This window comes from Poecilia mexicana, unplaced genomic scaffold, assembly GCF_051168715.1.
Source record: "Poecilia mexicana isolate PSO_F unplaced genomic scaffold, ASM5116871v1 scaffold_4, whole genome shotgun sequence".
In the NCBI taxonomy this organism is placed as follows: Eukaryota; Metazoa; Chordata; class Actinopteri; order Cyprinodontiformes; family Poeciliidae; genus Poecilia; species Poecilia mexicana.
The window spans coordinates 19,993,586-20,017,021 of NW_028263373.1; the positions used below are offsets into that span (position 1 = coordinate 19,993,586).

The following is a 23,436-nucleotide window of genomic DNA, read 5'->3' on the forward strand; positions in this document are numbered from 1 at the left end:
GTAGGTGGCGGTATGCACCTTGAAGTTGTTTTACGATCCTTCATAATAGAAAAGAAGAAGAACGCACTCCAAGCTAGTTGGTGGCGGTAATGCACAACAGCGTCCGCCATCTTCTATGTGGCAGCAGAGCGATCGGAGCACCAGAGAAAGATGCCTCACTCATGTTCTGCATGGAATTGTACTAACCGCTTTTCATCACAAACAAGATCCATTGGCATAACCTTTCACAGGTAAGAATGGAAAGTGTATTAATGCTTGTGTTTGTTCATTACAAAGTCATTTTACATACAGATTTTCCTGATTTTGTGTTCAATACTGTTCATCACGGACGTAATACTGTGATATCCCTCGGTGAAATCAGTCTCCAAACAACCAAAGAAAGTATATATTTTTAGTAAATTCGACCGAAGTAGGTACTCTGATTATTGTGATTTACTTATCAAACGTTTGTCATACTATGTAGGTTTCCAAAAGACAGTGATCTAAGAAAGAGATGGGAAACAGCTCTCAGAAGAAAAGGGTTTTCTGCTAGCTTGTCCTCCATGCTCTGCAGTGAGCATTTCAGACCAGAAGATTTTGACAGGACAGGTCAGACAGTCAGGATCAGAACTGGAGCTGTTCCTTCAGTCTTCCATTTCCCAGCTCATCTCCACAAGGTCGGTGCTTCTAGAATGCCAAGATTCAGTGCCACACCATCCTGGAAACAGTATTTTCCCTTTTTGGATATGCTTGAATGTACTTGTTAGATAATTTTTGTTATCTTTTATCATTGGCTTTAGCATGTGTTTACCAGGACATCTAAGACCTCAAAGAAGGCAGAGGAGACCCTGTCACTAGACTGCTCCCAACTTGTTCAAGAGGCTGAGCCAGTGTCTGTGGCCACAAATGTGAGTAAATACATGATGACTTTGTCTTAACCAGCTGTTAGCATTATCCTGTGTATATGAAAACCTCTGCTCACTCCCACCTGCTCACAACACCTCCACTCTGTCATTTTTTATACAGACTCGCATGCACACAGCCAGCCCCAGGCATCAGCAAATTAAGCAGCTGCATGTCTTCTTCATCCCCCATAATAAAAGCTTGAATTCCAACAGAGACCATAGTTCTAAATTTTTATTTGTTTATTGATAATGAGAATGCTATTAAACTTGATTTTTCATTTTAATCATGAAGAGGATTTTTAATTAAATTTAATTTTAAATTTAAACTTGAGCCCCTCTCCCAGATTCGACTAAATATATATTGAAACGCTATTAGTGATGCTGATGTTCTTAACAATGCATCATATTCTTCTTAAAACTCCATACCATGACGAAACAGCCATGAACAAACGGTGAAGCATGTCATTATGGAGCATCCTTCAAACACATGCACATATATTAACAATATTCACATCTTTGTTGTTATAGGATCACTCCTATGCTCTGCCTTCATCCAATGATGATCTGAGGGCCAGACTCAGGGAAGCCTTGGCTAGGGTGGAGAGTCTGGAAAGGGAGAGGAGGAATGCAAAGGACAGAGAGAAGAGGGCAAAGAAAACTGTGAGTGGTCTTTTGGAGGATCTCAGGATGAAGAAACTAATTAATGAAGATTTGAAAGAGCAGCTCGATCTATACTCAGGTATAAACAAATAATTTCTTTTTTGGATTTTTAACTGTTTTAGATATTGGTTTTGTAGTTGCATTTAAGAATAAGATAAAAACAGACAGTTGTAATGCTGGGGAGGAAGCTGCTGGTGAGGGAGTGGAGGGGTCCATCTATCCCCTCTCTTACCCATTGGTTTAGCTCCCTGGGGCAGCTTGCTGCCTTAGAGGGATTATCTTATAGACTGTTAAATAGGGCTGAGGAGTACAACAGGAAGTGGTCCTGCTACTTCTAATATATGGGTTAAATGGTATTTCCAGCTCAGATGTAATTAGACAAGACTTATGGTAATGTTGTAATTATCTAAATGCATCAGGGTATAGGGCATTGTTATTTTATGTATGTCAATTTTCAGTTGATGTTTATGTGCCTTATCATTTTTTTTATTATTTATATATATATATATATATTTTATTTTATTTTTTTTTTTTCTTTTATTATTATTATTATTGCTTCAAATAATTTCTGTTAACTGTATTGGCCTCAAGAATCCACAAAGACTAACCATTGTTTAGCTGATGCTAAATTGTGACATCCTAAGTGTGGAATTATGGTATATTTTTCTGTTGGAAAATCAATAAAGTTCAAGTCATGAAAAAAAGATTATGTAAAAAAAACTAATAAAAAATAAATAAATAAAATCAACAATCATTAACCTACCAATAAACTCTGTAAGTGATGGAAAAAATATAAAGGAAACCAAGAATAAACTATCAAAATCCTAGTTGATAAAGAAATAAAGCACAAATCGCTCCATCAGTGACTTACTAATTTGCCTGTGCTAATTGAATTTCAGATCTTGTTCGCCAAATTCTTAAAAAGCTGTCCTGTGATGTGTGCTGTGGTAGTTTGGTTACTGATGCTGCACCTGGATCATTTGATCAGAGCTATCACTTGCTCACATTAAAAAACAAAGGAGGATTGATGACTCCTTCTGAGGGCACAGTAAGGGTGGTCAGATCAGCTGAGCGTTTCATTTGTTAGACAAGGTCAGAACAAGTTGTCAAAGTAGCCTTGATCTGTCAGTTCATTCTTGCAGAGATTGAGTCTCATAAGACCCATTTCAGGCAAGATGTTTGTCCACAATCTTCACACAGAAACCCAACTTCAGAAATTCAATATACTCCCTCTCAGATCAATTTCACAAGACACAGGCAGGGGGTACCTTAAAGTCTCATGTATGCATGTTTTCTTTGGTCCTTAATTTGGTTCAGTTATGTCTTGAGCAGTAAGGTTAATTTTCTCCTCTTTTCTGCTGAAGAACTATATATATATATATATATATATATATATATATATATATATATATATATATGTGTGTGTCTGTCTGGATCTGGAAGTCCCACAGAGCTAAGATCCTGTGGCACTTCCAGATCCAGACAGACAAGATGGTAATGGCGAACCAACCGGACATTGTGGTGGTGGATAAAGAACAGAGGAAAGCCGTTGTGGTGGATGTAGCAATACCAAGTGACCACAACATCAGGAAAAAGGAGCATGAGAAACTGGAGAAATACCAGGGCCTCAGAGAGGAACTGGAGAAGGCCTGGAAGGTGAAGACCACAGTGGTGCCTGTGGCCCTAGGGGCAGTCACCCCCAAACTGGAGCAGTGGCTAAAACAAATCCCAGGAACAACATCAGACATCTCAGTCCAGAAATGTGCAGTTCTAGGCACAGCCAAGATACTGCGCAGAACCCTCAAGCTCCCAGGCCTCTGGTAGAGGACCCGAGCTCAGAGGATGAAAGAGAGAGAGAGACCACCTGCGAAGGTTGAGAAGGGAATTATTTATGTATTTTTTTTAGATATACTTTTTGTATATATATAGATAATTTTTTTTATAAACTATTACTTATATATTTTTATTCTTCATATATATATATATATATATATATATATATATATATATATATATATATATATATATTGTTAAGGAAGAAATTCCAAAATAGGTTAACTTTGGAAAAAGTTTGGCTCTCTCTCTTCCTCTGGATCCCAGGTCCTCTCGGCGGGCCACGTGTAGCCACAAGGAAAACAACAATGCGTGTTGACGTCACAGAATTACAGAGTTTAATAAACTTACACCAGAAACTGCAGAACAACGGAGACATACATTCATTTACCTGACATAAATGGAAAAGAAGGAAAGAAAGAAAAGCAAAGACGTGCAAAGACATCTTTGGAGAATTGCAAGAGCAAATCTGATTCGTTACTTCTGTGTAGAAAGTTTTATCCTCTTGTATTTAATTTATTCAAATAAGGCGTATCTTTGCTCATCCAACCAGGAGCTATCTCTGACCCTCTCTCAAGCCAGAAACCCCTGCCGTGTTTACAGCCTTTCACAGATGAGTGTGAAAAGCTACAACTTCCACTGTATTGTTTTCCCACAGACAAAAGGCAGTTCAAACGATCCTAGCAAACCATCTGCTGTAACTACAGGTAAAATAACGGTCAATAGGCCAGAATAAGTTACTGATTTAAAACCACAATTTAGGCCATTTGAATCAAGACATGTTAAGTTTTAAAACTAGCTTATTTTAAATTTATTTTCTCAACAATATATATATATATATATATATATATATATATATATATATATATATATATATATATATATATATATATATATAATTTAATATATTGACGATATCTGTGTGTTTATATATGTTCATAGATGTTAATTACTGTGAATATAAAGACGATTTATCAGAATCAATTGTATCATGGGTTGACATTTATTTTCTTTATTCAGAAATTACAATTAAAATATGATACAATGTTGTCTTTTTTGATTGTTTAATTTCCAAGTATATGAACGTTTATATGCGAGTGAGTCGATGACGAACATTAGCTAAAAATACTTCGTAGAACGGCACTTTCTGAAGTTCGGTCCATTCACTCGAATTACTTTCACATAAGCCACATTCAATATGGCGGACGCTGTTACGTATCGCAGCAACGGGCTGACCCGCTCCATGAGGCGTCTACGTGTTCATGTCTATGTTGCCAACCACCAAAAAGCCGTTAGAAGAAGAAGAGACGCTGAACGAATCCCAGGACGAGTGAGTCAAAGAGAAAAAGTTGTATCTGGAGCCAATTTAGATGCGTTCGACATACAGTTGCATGGTGCAACATTTGCAAAGAAAAATTCTCAACCAAAGTCGGCTTTCACAGGAAGTATTCTTCGACATTTAAGACTTAAACATCCGACTGTTAAGCAGCAAGCGGTAATACAGGACCCTGCTCCCTTGACTCGGATTTGACAGCTCGATGAAATGATTTGCTTCAGTTCGTTCACTCGTATGATTCGAATTATTCACGAACGGTTGGTTCACGTGTTTCTTTTATTTAAACGAGCTAAACACATTTGTATGATTTCTAATCTAATTAAAACAAATTATCTCTCGCTGTCCTTAGATGCAGAAAGATTTACTGTCAGTGTATTACAGGGATTTGTCGGAATTGCTTGTTTAGATTATCGGGGTAGCAGTGCAGCGCTGGAGCATCATCAAGTCTGCAGAGTTTGCTCCTCCTAACTAGCCGCGTTAGCACATTGTTATTAGCAATATAGCCGAGTGAAGCTTCATTAGACCGACTTGGCTAGCACGAAGAAACAGAACTAGGAGGTAGAAACTAGATTAGTGACTGAAACTCTCAAGAGCATTACAACCAACTTCTTTGAGTTGGCACCAAAGCAGGGTGCCATCCCAGGATATGTGGGCTATTCGTCACAAATTTGGTGATGACTTTGTAGGTTTCTGGACTGCACAACACCTTGATCAAGAAACCAGCTTGAGATGGTCTGAGCTTTATAACATGGTGCATTATCCTGCTGGAAGTATCATGCAGAAAATGGGTATAATGTGGCCATAAAGTAACGGATTGCATCAAAATCCATTACTCATTTGGCAAGAGTCGCAAACTGTGCCAAGATAATATTCCCCCACACCATTGTACAACCACCCCTTCTACCTTTGATACCTGATAGATTGCATTTTTGCTTTCATGCATGTCTAATTCTGACTGTATTATCTGAATGTTTAAGCTCAAATCAAAGTTTTTCCAATTTGTTATGTCCCAGTTTGGGTGAGCCTAAGGGTAAATGATAGCCTCACTTTCCCTTTCTTAGCTGCTATGTATGTAGGGCCTTATACAAAGCATCACCTTTTTTAACAGGGGAGATAATATGACATTTTCTGGCTGCAATATTGGTTTATCTGCATTTTCCTCAGATCAAAATGAACCCGGACGCACAACAGAGGATCGGCTTTATTGGTGCAGGAAACATGGCTTTTGGCATTGCAAAGGGGATGTTGTCAGGTTAGTGTAGACTGACTTGTTGAAATACTGAAACAATATTTGAGTGTTAATCTTCATGGTCATTTTTTTGTATTGCAGGAAATGTTCTACCTGCAAACATCAAAGTTAGTGCACCATCCTCTACAAATTTAGGACGATTCCAGGTATTTATTTATTTCTGTAATTTATTTGTAAGGTAACTCAAGACGATGAGCAGCAACATTGAGGACATGCTACTGTTTCTAAGTTTGGTTTAGTTTTGCTCTATGTTTTCACCTGCAAACCAGCTGCTGTGATGAATTCCTGCAGATCTGAACAGAGAAAAGCTTAATCAGTTATTCCAGCACACCTAACTCAGATTCTGAGTATTTTATCTGTCAGTTGTATGGATAATTGTGCTTGATAAATCTGTTGTTGAACTGGTAAAATGTTTTCAGGAACTTGGCATTTCTGTGACACACTCCAACACTGATGTGGTCTGTGGGTCAGACGTGGTGTTTGTCGCCGTCAAGCCTCATATGATTCCACGTGTTCTCGTTGAAGTCTCTCAGCACATCACAAAGAAACAGATAATCGTGTCGGTTGCCGCCGGAGTGACGCTAGCTATGTTGGAGGAGGTGAGGGCCACAGCCGCTGTAACAGGTTTTCACTATACAGGTTTGATCTGTCTGGGTATCAAATATCTTGAATCTTTTTTTTTATTTATTTTTTATTTCAAGCTCCTCCCAGAAAACTCGATTGTCATCAGGCTGATGCCTAACCTTCCCTGTCTGGTTCAAGAGGGGGCCCTCTTGTTTGCACTGGGCACCAAGGCAAAAGGGGAGGATGGCGCTCTACTTCTCAGCTTGTTGCATTGCTGTGGTTTGGTGGAGGAGGTGCCTGAAGCCTGGATCGATGTCCACACAGGGCTGAGCGGGAGCGGAGTCGCTTTTGTAAGTCTCAGTGTGTCTTCATATCTACACACTATGAATTATATAATTTTTTACACAAGCTTTTGCCAATGTCCCACAAGACACCAGCTTACGTATCCATCATGTTAAATTTTCTTTGCCATTATTTATTCATTTATTTTGTTTGTTTTTTGCTGGGTTATTTATTTATTTATTTATTCATTTTTTGTCTAGGTGTATCTTTTTGCAGAAGCGCTGGCAGAAGGAGCTGTTAAAATGGGCATGCCAAGTGCTCTGGCTCACAGCATCGCATCCCAAACTGTTCTGGTGAGTCGTACAATATCTGCACTTTTGTTTTCCAAAAATGCTCTTGACTAGAAACCCATGTCCAAATTTAGTGTTTGATTATTTGTCATTTGCTGCAGGGTGCTGGGAAATTGCTACGCGACTCTGGGAAACATCCAGCTCAGCTTCGGGCTGAGGTCTGCACCCCGGGTGGAACAACCATCTACGGGCTTCACACACTGGAGCAAGGAGGCGTGAGGGCGTCTGTCATGAGTGCGGTGGAATCGGCCACTCAGAGAGCAAGGGAGCTTGGGAAAAAATAGGCAGCAGGAAGGGTCCGTGTGACAGTATACCTTTTTAAGAACTACATCTTGAACTTTAACCATGGAAAGTCTTAAAAATAAGATGGCTGTTTTTTTATTATTTATTTTTTTTATATTTCATAACTTGGTATTGTGAGAATTAAAAAAAAGATCATAATCTTGATTAAAAAAAAAAACACATCTTACACCTTTGTTGGATCTTTCAAAGGATGGGCTTATGTTTCACTTTGTGTGATGGTAAATAAAAGGAAATCTGTTGGATCACAAGTTTAATGTCTGCATTAACATGCAGAATAATCCTTCCCATGAGGGTAGATATGCATAATGAGATGTTTATAAATAAATAATATTGTGATAGAGAATAAATATATTTGCCTTACTGTTTTTCTAGATTGCTATGCGCTTGTAAGGTTGTGTTAGAGATGGTGGATGAATTAGCAGTACTCGCATAGCTCAGTCCCCGGCTAGTGAAACGGTCAGAGGTAATTTGATCCACGCAAACCATTGAATGGTATGTTGGCCTACATGCCAGCCTGCTACATGAAACGAGCACATGTAAAGTAAAAATATGAACCATTTTAAATTTACCTGCTCCTTGCAAACAGTTATTTACATACAGAGATAATGTTGTTCACCAAATGTTTAAAATTTGTAATATTTAATTGAAAATATCATAGTGAAAAATATAGAAAAAAAGGAAAAAGAAATGTAGCTTGAATCTTGCTGTCCAGTCATCCCTTTCCTGAAATATTGAATTACTCCAAACAGGAATCTGTTTTTAATTACGTTTCTTTTTCTTCCCAGTCATGATACAAAAGAAAGCACAATTCATGTATGTGTGCAAAAGCCATGAGAAAATCTGTCAAGAAATCAACCACTTTGTTCCTACATAGATGTATGCAGATATAAAGATTCAGCAGCTTATACAAACTACAGTTTTCACTGGAAGGTTTGACTCAGGATGCTGCATCTTCCTGTTAATCTGCCGATTTGTGAAGATAAGATGTGAATGTGTGTCCAGGGAATTGTTGTGTTAGTATTTAAAAAGAGGTCAAAACAGTTAGGGTAGTGTAATGATTTATTGTAAATTAATTTTAACTGGGCTTCACTATTGCCTTGTAGCAAGAAGGTACTGAGTTTGAATCTTAGCCTGGGGTCTTTCTGAGTGGAGTTTGCCTTGTCTTTCTGTGCATCCTCCATGGGTTTTCTTCAGGTACTCTCTCTTCCACCTACAGTCCATAACTGGTAGGTTAATTGGTGGCTATAAAGTTCTCAATAAAAGGTATGCATGTGTTTACAAGATTGTGTGTCTCTGCGTTGCCCTGTGATGGACTGGTGAGCTGTCCAGGGTACACCACATATCATCCAGTGATTGCAGGAGTTAGGCAGCATGGTTGGATAGATAATTGTAATTCCATAAATATATTTCATACTTTTAATAGGTTCCAAATATGATGACAGCCTTTGCACTGCCCAACACTCAATCTTTCTAGCAGAGACCCTAGGCGGACTGGTCCCCCAGGTTGGAAATCACTTATATTAAGTGATTTATGAGTTGAAAAATACTGTCTAATGCTTTCAATAATCTATCAGGGGCGCCATATTTGAGGGAGAGGGCACAAAAAAGGAAAAACAACTTTTTTATATATATATATAAATAGAACAAATATTTTAGGGCCCCTGGCAACTAAAATTCCCGGCGGCGTCCCTGGTGTCAGTAGTTGTTTTTGGATCAATTCAACCTGAGCATGTGGAGATATCAATGATTCACAAACATACCTCCCCCTTCCTCCAATTTCACACAAACGCTGCTGCTCCTTGCTTCTTCCTCCTCTTCCTCTTCTTCCTTCCCGTTGTCACTCACTCGGCTGGAGAAACACGCGTTTTACCCACCGGCCTGCGGCTACACCGAAAAAAAGACAAAAACACAACAGTAAGTAACGATGACGCTGACTGACAGACAGGGTTCCAGTGTGGGGAATGCTGTCAGAACTTGTTAACTGGACACTACTGGGTATTTATGAGGAAGAATAGTCGGTTATCGAAACTGATGTTAGCCAAGGCTAGCAGGTTGCTAGCTGGCACGCCTTCCGAATACCGGCTTGAATGGCCGCTGGTCCAGTTTTATGTTCTTCTCTAAATGTCGGTATTGACATGAGAAAACGGGTATGTTTTATGACTTGAATTATTGTTTGAGTGGGAGACAATAACCATTAATCATCAGTGTTCACATCGACTTGACACTCAAAAAAATATGGCTAATGTTGAGGTTAGCAAGACGCATGATGATAGCCCTGATGAGGCTCTTTACTGCAGCAGAGGACAGACCTTTGTTCGTTTTGTAGGTACATATGTGTTTCAGTTTATAAAACACGTTACATGTGCATCGGAATGGGTGTAATTCGGGTCAAAGCGCAATGTTGAGCTTTTACTTAAAAAATGTGGCTTAGAGCTGCTGAAAATCCAAAATTCAGTTTCTCTGAAAACTTGAAATTTACAAATGTTATTTGCTGCACAATCATGGTGAGTGAAGACTCCTTACTTCACAGTTGAGTAAGAGATGGTTATCACTCTTAACGTTATTGCCAAGATCATTCATGGCAAGTTTAGTGGAAGGAAGAAGGCGCTCAAGGAGCAGTGATAACCTTGATAGGAATGGAAAGGAGAACTGATTTAAGTATTTTGGGAAGATTCATAAGATGTCTACTGCACTTGGAGTCAGCATATCAATAATTGGTATACAGATGTATTCAGGACATACCCAATGTTTTAGAGGATTTTGTGTGTTGATAATCAAGATGCTGATTTCATCTACCAGCAGGGGTTAGCACCTGCCCATACTACTGATTTATTGACCATGCTGAATAATGACTGCTGGCTGTTTAATTTGTCAGCATTTTACCCAAATCCCACGGGAAATTGATATAGAATTGTCAAGAGGAAAACAGGCCAAAGATATAGATAAGTTGAAGGCCAACAAGCTTCCTGTATTCATCAGCAGTTCCACATGCTGATTGCCTCTGTATCATGCTACATTGGTGAAGCTATTCATGCAAAGGGATCTCTGACAAAGTATTGCATATATATACTGTACACAGACATACTTTGTAGGCCAAAGTCATCTTTATGTTTTTGAGAAATGTAATTTTGGGTTTTCATTAGCTCTAAGCCATATTCATCAAAATAAACATTTGAAATGCATCACTGTATTTAATGACTCGCTGCATTTAACATTTGAAATTTCTATTCTAATTCATTGAAATGTGTGTGTACACAGATGGACATTAATATTAAATGTGTCTTATACCAACATTTTATAAGGTGTTGAAATTCCTCCTTTTTCCCACCTTTTATCTTTTAATTGCTCAATTGCTGCTTCTTAGTAATCGGTGGCACAAGTGAAGTGCAAATATAATGAGTTGTTTCTTGGTTATGTTAATATATGCACTTCTGAACATAACATCTAACAAATGCTAATGGAGAGTATTAGTCAAGGTAGGCATATCATAAACAGGAATTACTCGTTTTGCACTGGTAAGTAATTGCAGCCGGTTCCAAATTAACTTGTCTGTTTGTTGAAACTCTGTTACACCCTAAACCTGCTGCTAAACATAAAGTTCCCAGCAAGAACAAAACAATGTTTGCTGATTAATACAAATACAGCTGGACATGACATTCGTAGCCCGAGTCAAGACATTATGTTCCTAAATATATTCCTGGAACTAGATTTTTGTAATGAACACCGTTTCAGATATCTTCTACAAGATCTCACAATGTTCAAATTTTATGAGGTTGACTATCTAATGAGGCCTAGCCAGTAGGGAGTTGTGAAGAATAAATCATGAGAGAGCGGCGATCAAGACCTGAACGATATGCAAGCACTAGAAAGTTCAGATGCCGAAGGAGGCAGAAAGCATTGCTTCAAAGACCGATGGCTGGACGTCTAGAGTACGTCGAGCTACATCACAATCACAGCTTGTCCAACTTAAAATGGTAAATGTTGTATTGCAGACCATACACAGTAGAAGCACTCTCTTAAGGTTTGAAGTGAATCAAAAAATCAGAAAAATACATCAGTTTGTATTTTTTGAAAAATTTATAAAAATGCCTAATAAAAGTCTGTGCAGCATACATTTGATGTGTGAAATTTTCTTGAAAGTAATATCTTCTCACGTTCTTATGAACTCGATATCGAGATACCCCTAATAACTCTTTCTTTCAACTGAATGGTATATGTGGATAATCTGAAAGTAACAGATTTTGGCTTGAGCATGACTTTAGCTTTAGCTTTAGTTTTTTTTTTTTTTTTTTTTTACACATTTGCATGCCATATATTTGTTATTAAATTTACAAGGTGGTGATTGTTAAATTTCTCTTTCACTTGCTTGCGGTTAACTGGATGAAAAGAACGTGTTGAGAGGTTCACTTTGTTTAATAGCTTGACAGCTACAACTTTACCGAGGAAGGTGAGTTAAGAACATAAAAATCATATGTGAAACTCCTGAACTTTCCAAAAGGGAATTACTGTTGGCTCCATATTAATGTTGTGTAAGTGAGTAAATGCCTAATTTTATTGTATATTATAAAACAGCATGACTTGCATAATATATAATTTATTACATGAACTTGCATGAACATTGTTCTTTGGATGCCCTTATATCTCTATTTACATTGTTCATATAATAACCTCTACAGTACCAGCAAGTGGATATAGCTTGCAATTCTAAACCTCATGCAGTGTACTGTAATAGTGTCCAGGCCCTATGGACTCTTCCACATTTTATGATGTTTTAACCACATGCCGCTGTGTGTTTTATTGCGATTTTATGTGATAGACCAACCACTAAAATAGTGCAGAATTGTGAGTAGAAGAAAGTTTTTTTTTTTCTTTTTTTTTTCCCCAATAGGACCAACTTTTGCTCCGGTATTAGCAGCAATGTCTCTTCTAGTTTTGCAATTTTAGGTTTTTCTTCTGCTTTCAGGCTCAGTGAGATTGAATGAAGAATGTTATCATTAATCTTCAAGTCTTTCCACTGATTCAAAATAGAATGAAGTTTTAAACTTGGACTGGGCCGTGATGACTTCTAAACCAGGTCTTACAATGTAAAATCCTGGGTGCTGCTGTTCTGCAACTTTCAGATGTCCTTTTGCTACAACAAACCTAGTTCAAACAAATGAGTCATTAGCAGGACACTGCAACTTGGGTACATGCTGCAGAGTTGCAGGACACTAGCCCACAAGGACTGAAGTTCAGTCTTCTGATATAAACTCTTCTGCTGGCTGTATATTTAGTGGTGGTGTCCTGCCTCAATTTCCACCTTTCTGGAGTCTTTTTTTTTTTTTTAGATTTGCTTTGTATGTGGCTTTAACGCTGTTCTCATCAGCTTTGATCAGATTCTTTCATTGCTGAAGAAAAGCAATTCCACAGAATGATGCTGTAACCAAAAATCTCAGTAAAATACACTGACGTTTGTGGTTTTAAAGTGACGATGTGGGAAGGTTCTAGGAGTAGTCACCCTTTGCATGTTAACTCTCCACTTTTTGAACTGAGTTATTATAGTGCTCTGTGATTGCTTACTGCCATAATTCGGATCTGCCAATTCATACCTAAAATGAACACATTAGTCTGCATGCTGCTTGTTTTTTGTTTGGACTTGCCTGTGGATTGTTTCTAGTTTGCGTATACTTCCGTTACATTGGAAAATATGCCATTGATGATCTGTCGCCTAAAAATGAACCTTTCTTTGTCTTCCTGCCTTTGTAACTAACCCAAAAGCTTGTACCTGTTATTCTCTTTTTGTCCTACAATTGCTCTAAGATGTCCAAGAAGATCTCCCAGTGCTCTGTTAAGGACCAATCGGAGCATGATCAGCCTCCCAGCCAAAGTCAGTTGGATCAAACCAACGGGGGCTGCAAGAAAAAGAGAGAACCAGGCCAGAGAAATGGAGAGACAACCTCTTCTTCTCCAGAGAGTGGTAGCTTGAATGGAAACGGAAAGCGCAGTGGGAAAAGCCGTCGCCGGAAGAAACGCTCATCTAATCCCGGGAGCCACCATGAGGGAAAGACGGATGAAGTGAAAAACAAAGAGAAGCCTGACGAACACACCAGCCAGTCGCCTGAGCAACCGGCTGCATTGATGGGCTTGCAATCGGAATGTGGCAGTGTGTGGTTTGAACGCAACATCTACGAACAAGCTGAGAGCCTCTACCAGTGCTGGCTAGTGAGCTCCGCTAACTGGATCTCCAAGCCCAACCGTTCACATCAGTCCTCAGGGAAACGTTCAAGCAATCCATCCACCGTGGCTCCATCTTCCTCTGGACCGGCTTGTCACCATGTTGATCAGGTGGCTTGCCACCACATAGTGGAGGAAGTATGGGTCAACAAGACGACTTTCGACCAAGCAGAGCGGCGCTTTGTTGAGGGATCTGCTCCCCCATCAGCTCCTAACTCCCTTGACCTCTCACCTCCAACTAACTGCTCCGGTGCCTCCAGAACACCCGATGAAGGGTATCAGTCTCAAGCCCCGACTCCAGCAACCCCTGTTGTCCAACAAGCAGCTGGTACGCCGGCTTCTCGACAATCGATTAACGGGCTGCCACGCATTCCAGTCGAGCTACTGAGAGAAGTGTGGCTCGACAAACCTGCGTACGATCGTGCCGAAGCAGCCTTTTACCAGAACCTGTATGCTAACAATTCCTCCAAGAGGCAAATCTGCACCCCCACCACCAGAGGAAGTGACCACCCTCAAAGCCTTATGGAAGAGGAAGAGGAGGAGGACAGTGAGGACATGGCAGAAGAAGAGAAACCACTGATCCTGCAGTGTAAAGCAGAAGTCTTTCATGCCCTTCACCCGATTCAGGAGGAAGAAGAGCCAGCCGAGTCCCTTGAGACCGAAGAACCTTCTGGAGTGTGCTTCTTCCTTCACCCGGACAGCGAGCTGGTGTGGCTGGACAAGTGGCGGTACGATGCTGCAGAGAACCGTTTTCAAAGCCGTGGTTTGGATAAAGTCTGTGCGGCGAAGAAGAATCGGAGGCCGGAGGCAGAAAAGTCATCAGCGTCCTCCAAGATGCCTAAAAGGGACAAGTATGACCAAACCGGGGGAATGGAACCGCTCCAGATGTTTCAGTTCATCGTTCATTACTTTTCATTATAATATTCCCGCCTTTCAAATTCTTTTTTTCTTCTTTCACCTTGTTTCTTTCATTCCTTCTAGATCATGTATTCATTTCTAATTGTTTTATTCTTTCTTTTCCTGAGTTCGACCAGAATTGTTTTTTCTCCCACCATCTTCCTTTCAACATTTGTAGAGTTGTACTTGGGGTGTCTGGTTGTATGGAAGCAATATAAAATGTTTGAGTTCATACTTGATACATTCTAAATCATAAGTTTAATGTAGTTGTTCATTTTCTTATCCCCTGACATTTTTTCCCCTACATTCCTTTTTTTTTCTCTTTTTCTTAGAAAAATGAGCTCAGTGGACTTCTTGGCTCAGGAGAAGATATGGTTTGAGAAGCCTCGTTATGATGAGGCGGAAAGACGCTTTTATGAGCGAATGAACGGCTCATTGCAAAACATACAGGTAATCCACTCAGACTGTTGATTTAGGTTTTTTTTAATCAATTTTCTATCTTTCCAACATCTCGTACGTCCTAAAGCTACAATTCTACCGTCCAGCCATTATAAAATGGTGATTGGGTGTTGCACAACGTTACAATTAAGTTCATTGCTAAATCATTATAATGCAAAACTCGTGAGTACAGAAAAAAGTCAATCAGGTTGTGAAGAAGCAGAGTGTAAAGACGGAGCAGATTTGCTTTTATTTTAAGATACGTGTTGAGATGAAGACAATAGGTGCAGAAGCATTAAAGTTTAAAGTGGCACTTTCATCGTGAAACTGGCTTTAAAAGTGCACATCCAGCTCAGGTCTTTTTGTGTCTATCTTTTCAAAGTAAACGATTCTCAAATATTTCCTTGTTTTCATTGTAGGATGTTGGAGCTAATGCCATCCTGCAGGACATTGCTCGAGCTCGGGAGAACATCCAGAAATCTCTAGCCGGGGTAAGAACTGAGACAATTCCTAAGCTAAAACATTGAACCGGTCTGCCTTTGCAGTCATCACTTTTGAATGAAACAAATAAACCAGCCTTGTTGTTTGTTGTCAATGGTAAACTGTGCTCCCGTATTTATATTCATCAAATTTAAGAACAAAACGTATTCATGGAAATATTTTAGATGTATATCCAGCTTTACTACTTGTAAAAGTTTAACATGTCCTACATCAAGGTGGCAGTAATACCCTAATATGTATTGCTTCCAGTTTCAAAATGATGAAAAACAAACAAAATGTTTGGAGTTGAGTACAGAAAGACACAGAGCAGATGAGAAAATACTCAGATGACGAGAGGAAATGTGCAGAGCTTACTGCCTCTGAAGGACAGATTGGATTTGACTCATGAAGCGTTTTCAAGGAGTTCCCAGGAGGCTTGGCTATTGGCTGCATTAGTAAGGGAAAGTTCATGGTCATCTGACTGCCGGCTGTATCAAGAAAGAAACACTTCCAACTCCAAGCCTTTATCTGGCAGAGTTTTGCAGAAGAGCAACTTTTCAGTCATTTGGTTTGAAAACAATCTGCTGAGGATTCTGCAGCAGCATGTCTCATTCAGCCAGACTGTTGCTGTAAAACTGGTCTGAAAAGGACCAAAGTGTGCTGAAAATAAACTTATTTTTAACATTTGTGATGACCATCTGATGATTGTCTATACCTCTGAGAAAAGTTGTTTCTTTGTCTGAGCAGATGTGAAAGGATAGGATTTGTTGATGGATTTCTCTGTTCCCTGCATGAACTGTTTTCTTATTCCAACTTGAAGTTTGGTTTTCCTTTGCTTTTAGACTCCCTCTCCTCATTGTTCTGTTTTTTTTATGTAGCTCATGCAACTTCCCTCTGCCTCATTTCCATTTCCCTGCCCTGATTTCTTTCCTTGTTCCACCCTGCACTCCCCTCCTCCAAGCTGAAGAATACGCTGAGTAACAAAGGGTCTTCCCAAGCTTCCCTGACCCAACTGTCTCATCCTGTAAGTTTCTGAGTCTTGCATGTCGCTGGAAGCATCTGCTGCTGCTCTCAGCAGGTAGTCTGAGCAAGCAAAATTTGATCAATCTGATTGCAAATTCAGTTTGTGGATGACTTGCAAAGTGGTAGCACCTGCTTATCAGTGTTGTTTTTCTGCCTGTTTCCATACATACCCTGTTTCTCTCCAGTCTTTGTTTTGCAAAAGAGGCTGTCATGTTGAATAACTTTTGTTTGAATAGTAACACATTTCTCTTTTTTTTTTAATGTTGTACCTCTGCAGAACTCCAGCAGCAGCAACAGCGGTGCAGGTGATCAGGGAGAAATCATTTCTCGCATCAAAAGCCTCGAGTTAGAGAATCAGAGTTTACACAAAGGTTGGTTGTCATCCACAGTCATCAGTTTGCAGTTTCTTGTCTTTAATACTTGGAACCTTTTATGTTGCTACTTGTATAACTCTAGGGTTTATGCTGAATTAGGATTTGAGTCGCCACAATGAAAGCTAATTTCTTTTACAGAAAATATGTTCTTTAAAAGAAGATCAGCCATATATTTTAGAATCTGAAGACTTGTCATTTCATAATATATTTACCACAAATGACAAAATATATATATTTATATATCCAACCGACGAGCACACTTTGGAAGGCCCTGTTTAAATTTCTTCAGAAATGTTCTTGTTAATAAATAAAAAGTTTTTAACAAAGCCCTTTTAAGAGTTTTTGTGGCCTCTATACCTTAATTAGATCAGGATTTTAAATGGAACCTGTAGTTCTAAAACTGGTTTAGAATAAAATAATAAAAACATTAAAATTCCTTTTACAATGTTTCACAGTCTGGTTCTTTTAAAAGCTAAATGACAAGCAATATGACATTTCTTTTGACATAAGAACTAATTTTGCGAAACTTTGGTAATAAGAGTGATTAATAATATTTCAGCATGATATTTATGATTTTAACATCCCTACTTATTTATAGAGAATATCTGATGTTTGTCAGTGCAAAGAAAGGATATGTCGATTTTGCTTTTTTTTTTTTCCTTAATTTTTTTCATTATACATTTAACATTATCTAGATTATATTTGCATAATTCCATAACTGGGATCTTGTTTTCAGTGGTAGACAACCTACGAGCAGCGCTCTCCAAACTGGAATGTCGAGTTGCTGTTCTTGAGAAACGTCCAGCATCAGTGACCCCGGCTCTTGCTGCCTCCGTCCCCTTCACAAATGTGAGTGGATGCTGAACGTTTGGTGATCTGTCATCAAAAAGTGCAAGTTCTCACTTAATTTCTCCAGGGCACTGCGGTCCAGCAGAAGGCCAGTGCCCCAGTTAAACAGGAGGAAGAAGACGACGACGATGATGACGACGACATCGACCTGTTCGGTAGTGACGAAGACGAAGAAGCAGAGAAACTTAAAGAGCAGAGATTGAAGGAATATGCAGAGAAGAAGGCAAAAAAACCTGCTATCATCGCCAAGTCCTCCATATTACTGGATGTTAAGCCTGTAAGATTTTCTAAACTTCCCACCCTAAAATGCTCTTTATTTATAAAACACAGGCCAACTTCATGTTCTGTTTAACTTTGTTCTTTCCTGCTCGCCGTAGTGGGACGATGAGACGGACATGGCGAAGCTGGAGGAGTGCGTTCGCTCGGTGCAGGCAGACGGCTTGCTATGGGGAACATCTAAACTGGTTCCTGTGGGTTACGGCATCAAGAAGCTCCAGATCGCATGCGTGGTGGAGGACGACAAGGTGGGAACGGATTTGTTGGAGGAAGAGATCACCAAGTTTGAAGACTATGTAAGTACATGGATTTATTTTGCTACCAGTACTGTGTTTCAGTTCAGCTTACTTTCTAAACAGGTCTCAGGGCCAGGTAATGGTGACCCTCTATCCATTTAATCCATCTATAACGTGAAATTAAGTCTTTCATTTGGGGAGATTTCACCATATTAATTTTCAGTTAGAATATTTAACACCTGTAGTTTAAAATCGGTCAATGTTTTCTGTATATTTCTGTTGGGTTGTCAGAGTTGAAATGGGCACTAATGAATCTTTCTTCACAAATTTGTCTCCAACTTGACTGAGCAGAATGATGAGCTGCGGTAAACATTTTCTAACCTAATTACTATAAACAGAAAGTTTCATAAGTTTCTGTGACCAAATCTGTCGCTGTGAATGTTTCAGTAAGGTTCATGCAACAGTTCAGTTTGGACAGATTCTTTTAATTCAACGTAAAGCCAGAAAAAAAAGACATTTACTCAGGTTTACCATCGCAAAGCTAAAAATTGTTCGGTCTTCTCCACCAACACATTTTGAATTAAGATCAATATGGTGACCTTGCATTTTAAGGTGACGGCTTAGCTAATCCCAAGATTAGACATTTTGGGATCACAAAGCTGACTCGGCTCGTTAAGTCAGTGCCAAATTCAGACTGAATCTCTGCATAAACCGTGTTGCTAACTGTCTTTAAAATAAAAATTATTTCAGGAGTAAATCCAAAGTTGCCTTTAATTTCAAATACAATATTTATCTCCGGTGCATTAAACTTTATTTGTTACCAGAAGGCTTGTAGGATGATTTTAAAACTGAAATCAGCAATTATTTTTGCATTTTGAGTCGTGGATGACGCAAAGAGCAAACTTCCACATTTTTTATTAAGTTTACAGTTTTGATTGGTTCCATGTTTGCAGACAAGGCGCTTAAAGATGTTGCAGAAGGGTTTCCAGAAATATAGCTGAGACTAGCTGTAAATGTCATCAGTTTACTTTTTTTTTTTTTTTTGTCAATAGGCGTAAATGGATATTTCAAGATCTATGCACCTATCCCAGAGCCTGATAGCAATTTTAACCTTAAAATTTAAATCTTAACTTTAGCTCTAATGCTCATTTTGGTTTTTCATGAGTTGAATGTAAGAAAAATCTACTTTTCCACTGAACAGAATTGAAAGTATTATGGTATGGCGTTTTACTTTAATAGTAACTGAGTCAGCTTCATTCTTTCAGTAGATTCTGTAATTAATACTGTTCAGTTACTAGTGGAAATTTGAAACAAGTCAATACAATCAGCTGTATTAGTCCAGTGCTGCCATCATGTGGCCAAAATATCAAGTTTATCTATAAGCAATCTCTGCAGTTCACTGAATTGTTTTTTTTTCTTTGCTTTCCTGCTTGTTTCAGGTTCAGAGTGTGGATGTAGCAGCTTTCAACAAAATCTGATTCAGCAGCAGCTCTTCATCACTCCCCGTTTCTCTGCTGATTGTGACAACGGTTGACAATAAAGCAATTCTTGCACTGACGTTATTGTGTTATGGTAACGTAAGCAAATCAACAACTAATATTCCATTATAGCGTATATGAGCAGCACTCCAATCTAATGTCAACTATTTAAACTGAATACTAAAAGTTCTGATCCTGCTACTCTGAGTAACCTGGGTTTACACTGCCAGGTACAATGATTTACACTTGATTATTAGAACAATGTTTGAATATTGAAATCAGTTACTTTTTCCAACTATAATCTTTGTTATATCAATCTTCAGAAATTATGTTTCTTTATATAACCTATGTTTCCTCAAACTGTTTTGGTAAATTTTATTCTTATTCGAACTGATCAACTGAAAACACTCATGAATGCACCATGTCATCAATGGTTTACGGTTCAGAAAGACAATAAAACTTAATTTATAGAATCCATGTTTTTTGTTGCCACATGCATTTAATTGAAGAAAATTTGAAGGACTAAAATTAGTTTAGGTTTACTTTAACGTTTACTTATGGGCTACAGAGTATAGGAGAGATTAATCTGAAACTAAACTTACGGATAGTTCATTTCTCAAAAGCAAATATTCATGCCAAAGTGTCAAAATGAAAGGTCTCTGGCACCATCATTTATGAACAAAATAATAAAAGTGCTTTGTCATGGTTTCAGCTTTAAATATTAGAAAATTTGTGCTATTTAAATTGCAACAATCCCATGATTTTTACCTACTGGTTTTATTTTACAAGTTTGACACTCACCTCTGCCGTCTGCCTTTTGCTGCATGAGGTTACTGCTTTTCACTGAAACACTGAACACACCTAGAATGAAAAATAGACACATGACTGACTTACAGGAGACACTTTGGGGAAAAGTACCTGAATTGTAGAAGGAACTGCAGAGTTTAGTCAAGTTATAAACCGGTTGCTTCACTGAGGCCTGATGAGCCGCTTTATGACACTCCAGGAAGTCCATCGGCTCCTGTTGCTCTGGCCCTCCACTGTAGGAAAGGCTACACATTCTAGCTAAATGCTTTATGCATTTATTGATTTTGAGGTGAATGAGTCTAAAAGCATCAGCAAAAAATGTATTTTCCATTCAAGGATCACAAACTGGCATCTCAAAGCTTCCGGAGCATCTTGGTGTCTGCCACAGGAGGCGTCTCTGCACTGTGGGGAGCTGCAGACCCTCTGTTCATCCCAGTTCTGCATCTCATCTATATATATATGTGGTGACATGAGTACATATGCTGAAAATTAACCCGTCACGTTTTAAATAAACATAAAGCTTGAGCACACTCCTGTCTACTGCAGCAGATGCTGTTAAAGCAGAACATGCGTTGCTATATTAATATTCTGACAAAATCTCTTGAGCTTGACTACTCAGCAGCAGAAGAATGTAATCCACCAACCTGACGTTTGGCGTTTTTCTGTGGAAAGGTGTGCCTATGTGAGCTGGAGGAACAGGAAACACTGGAAGCTGAGTTTGACACCTGCTGGTGAAATACAGAACTGCATGGATATGCTGGAGCAGGCTTTAGAGCTCAAGTTTCACAGAGTTGAGGAGAAAAAGATTGCACATATAGCCACAAAACAGAGTTATTAAGAATATCTATTCTTCCATTTGGGGATAATATATTCCATAAGACCCCTGATTTGCATGTTTTCTTCTCCCATGAACAATTTATGGATAAGAGGAAACCATATGAAGCAATCATTCAAATCTCTCTGACCTGAGGAAATAAAACCACTTGGGTTTTAAGGACATTGAAGCCTTTATAGACTAATGTCCCTTCAGTTAACAGACTGCCTGCCAAATTTTTCCTTCATTCTAAATTCATTCTTATTCAGAGAAGGTTTATTGACTCCGTGTTCCCATAAAGAAGACAGTTTCAGGTCCCTGAAAGTCTGAGGCGGCGCGCTGACAGCAGCAAGAACCTGGAGGTGAGAACATGATGGAGGTAGATCATCACATTACTTCAGCCAAGTAAACAAAATATGCCGAAACGAGAGCCAACTGGGCACTTTTGCTGTTAGAGAGAGAAGCAATTGCAGTTATTGACGTCATCTATCTTCAGACAAAGAACGGGAAGAGCAGAGGGAAATGAAGTGTGGTCAGGGATGTGGATGTGAGGATTCCTGCACCTCAACTGGATCTGAATGAATACATTTTTTTCCACCAATTCTCACATGAATATACCAGTGTGTCTATGTTATGTTAGGTGCATTTTCTTAAAATTCAAACACAGAACGATATCAAATGTATTTTTTTGTTCAAACTCCTATTTCCAACAGTATAAGAAGCAGTTCTACCTTTGAGATTAATACTGACTGCTGTTCAGCAGCCTCACTGTACCAAAGCGGAGCCACAAAACAGCACCGTAAAATACGACCATCTAATTTATGCATTTTTTTTATATTGTTAAAAACAAAAAAAATCTTAAATGGATGCTGCTTTGACCTCTAGTTCACTTTATTCATCATTGAGCGTTTACTGACTTAAAACTGAGGACACTCTGACTGCTATTCGCCTGTTTGTCTCTTTTGTTGGGTGTTTTCCAACTTGCTGTGGTTGGTTGTTGTCGCATTTTTTGTTCTCTTGCCAGACTTTCAATGGTTCTCATCGTTTTGGTCTGAAAGCAAAATGAATCCCTGCAAGAGCAGGGATTAATGATGATTTGAATCCAGATTCTTCTTCCATCTAATTTTTTATTTATTTTTTTCAATAAATCTCACTCTACATACCGACCAAGAGACTGGGATTTCTCTCTCTTCCTGTAAGTCTATGGATAAATGTTCAAAATTTGGCTAAAATCCTTTAAATTTGTTATTTTTGCATTGCACTGACATATTTGGACTGATGGAACACAAAGAATGTTAAATATCAAACTAAATCAAAAACCCTACCCAGTTATGCACACCTATCAAATCAATAAGTGCATGTGGTGATAAAAATAATCAGGATTATTGCAATTTGCAAACAAAACGGCCTCAAAACATAGTAAATTATATAATTAATCTAGATGGTAAGGAAACTGTGCAGAACAGCAAAATTCCTCAAAGGATCCTACAAGACATGAGTTTCTGAAAATCATTTTTAAACAGTAAACGTCAACATATTTAACAATGTATACCAAAGATAGCCACAAGAGGGCGGGCTTGGCTTAGTATATGAAAATTTATTTGCAAATTGACGATTCAAAAAGAATAAATTACTGTGGAAAGATAAAAAACAAAATATTAGGCAAGTACTCACTTGCTCCAGGTAATAGAATACAGAAATAGAAATAAAACAGAAAATATGAATATATTCAAAGTTTGACAGTTATAATCTGGTGGAAGATTTTTTTAGCTGCTCATTTTTTTTCAATCAATAGATTAGTCCACTGGAAAAAACTGAAGTACATCATAGGCATGTTGTGTGGCACTGTTTTTGTTGATAAGCGGTAGCAGCTGATTAGATTAAGGTTTTCCTTGCTGGTTGTCAATGTTTTAGGAATTTGTGGTGCACACCCGAGTGACTTTGTGTTGTCTTAATCTGTCCGTACAAACAGACAGAAACACGGAACAGCAAGTTCTCCCCACGCAGATCAATAAACCTGATAATAACTCAATCCTGCCAACTGGCATTGATTAATGTGCTGGCAGACATGCAGGTCGAGATTGCTGTGA

At 38.7% G+C, this 23,436-nt stretch overlaps 3 protein-coding genes across 3 annotated transcripts; all 3 read left to right on the plus strand.

Moving 5' to 3' along the window:
- The first annotated feature begins 90 nt into the window (after positions 1-90).
- On the plus strand, positions 91-2,410 carry LOC106914413 (THAP domain-containing protein 6). Its single transcript, XM_014981186.2, has 4 exons — positions 91-230; positions 464-656; positions 780-887; positions 1,413-2,410. The coding sequence occupies exons 1-4, from the start codon at positions 151-153 to the stop codon at positions 1,635-1,637; spliced, it is 606 nt and encodes a 201-aa protein (XP_014836672.2). The 5' UTR covers positions 91-150; the 3' UTR covers positions 1,638-2,410.
- Positions 2,411-4,644: 2,234 nt separating this feature from the next.
- On the plus strand, positions 4,645-9,375 carry pycr3 (pyrroline-5-carboxylate reductase 3). The gene is made up of 7 exons (XM_088005064.1): positions 4,645-4,872; positions 5,878-5,965; positions 6,044-6,108; positions 6,382-6,561; positions 6,664-6,876; positions 7,069-7,161; positions 7,260-9,375. Exons 2-7 carry the CDS (start codon positions 5,884-5,886, stop codon positions 7,440-7,442), a joined length of 816 nt encoding a protein of 271 aa, XP_087861190.1. The 5' UTR covers positions 4,645-4,872; positions 5,878-5,883; the 3' UTR covers positions 7,443-9,375.
- Positions 9,376-13,245: 3,870 nt separating this feature from the next.
- Positions 13,246-20,202, plus strand: eef1db (eukaryotic translation elongation factor 1 delta b (guanine nucleotide exchange protein)). Its single transcript, XM_014981174.2, has 9 exons — positions 13,246-14,525; positions 14,904-15,021; positions 15,429-15,500; positions 16,451-16,513; positions 16,790-16,883; positions 17,623-17,735; positions 17,803-18,012; positions 18,113-18,307; positions 19,687-20,202. Exons 1-9 carry the CDS (start codon positions 13,261-13,263, stop codon positions 19,723-19,725), a joined length of 2,169 nt encoding a protein of 722 aa, XP_014836660.2. The 5' UTR covers positions 13,246-13,260; the 3' UTR covers positions 19,726-20,202.
- The last annotated feature ends 3,234 nt before the right edge of the window (positions 20,203-23,436 follow it).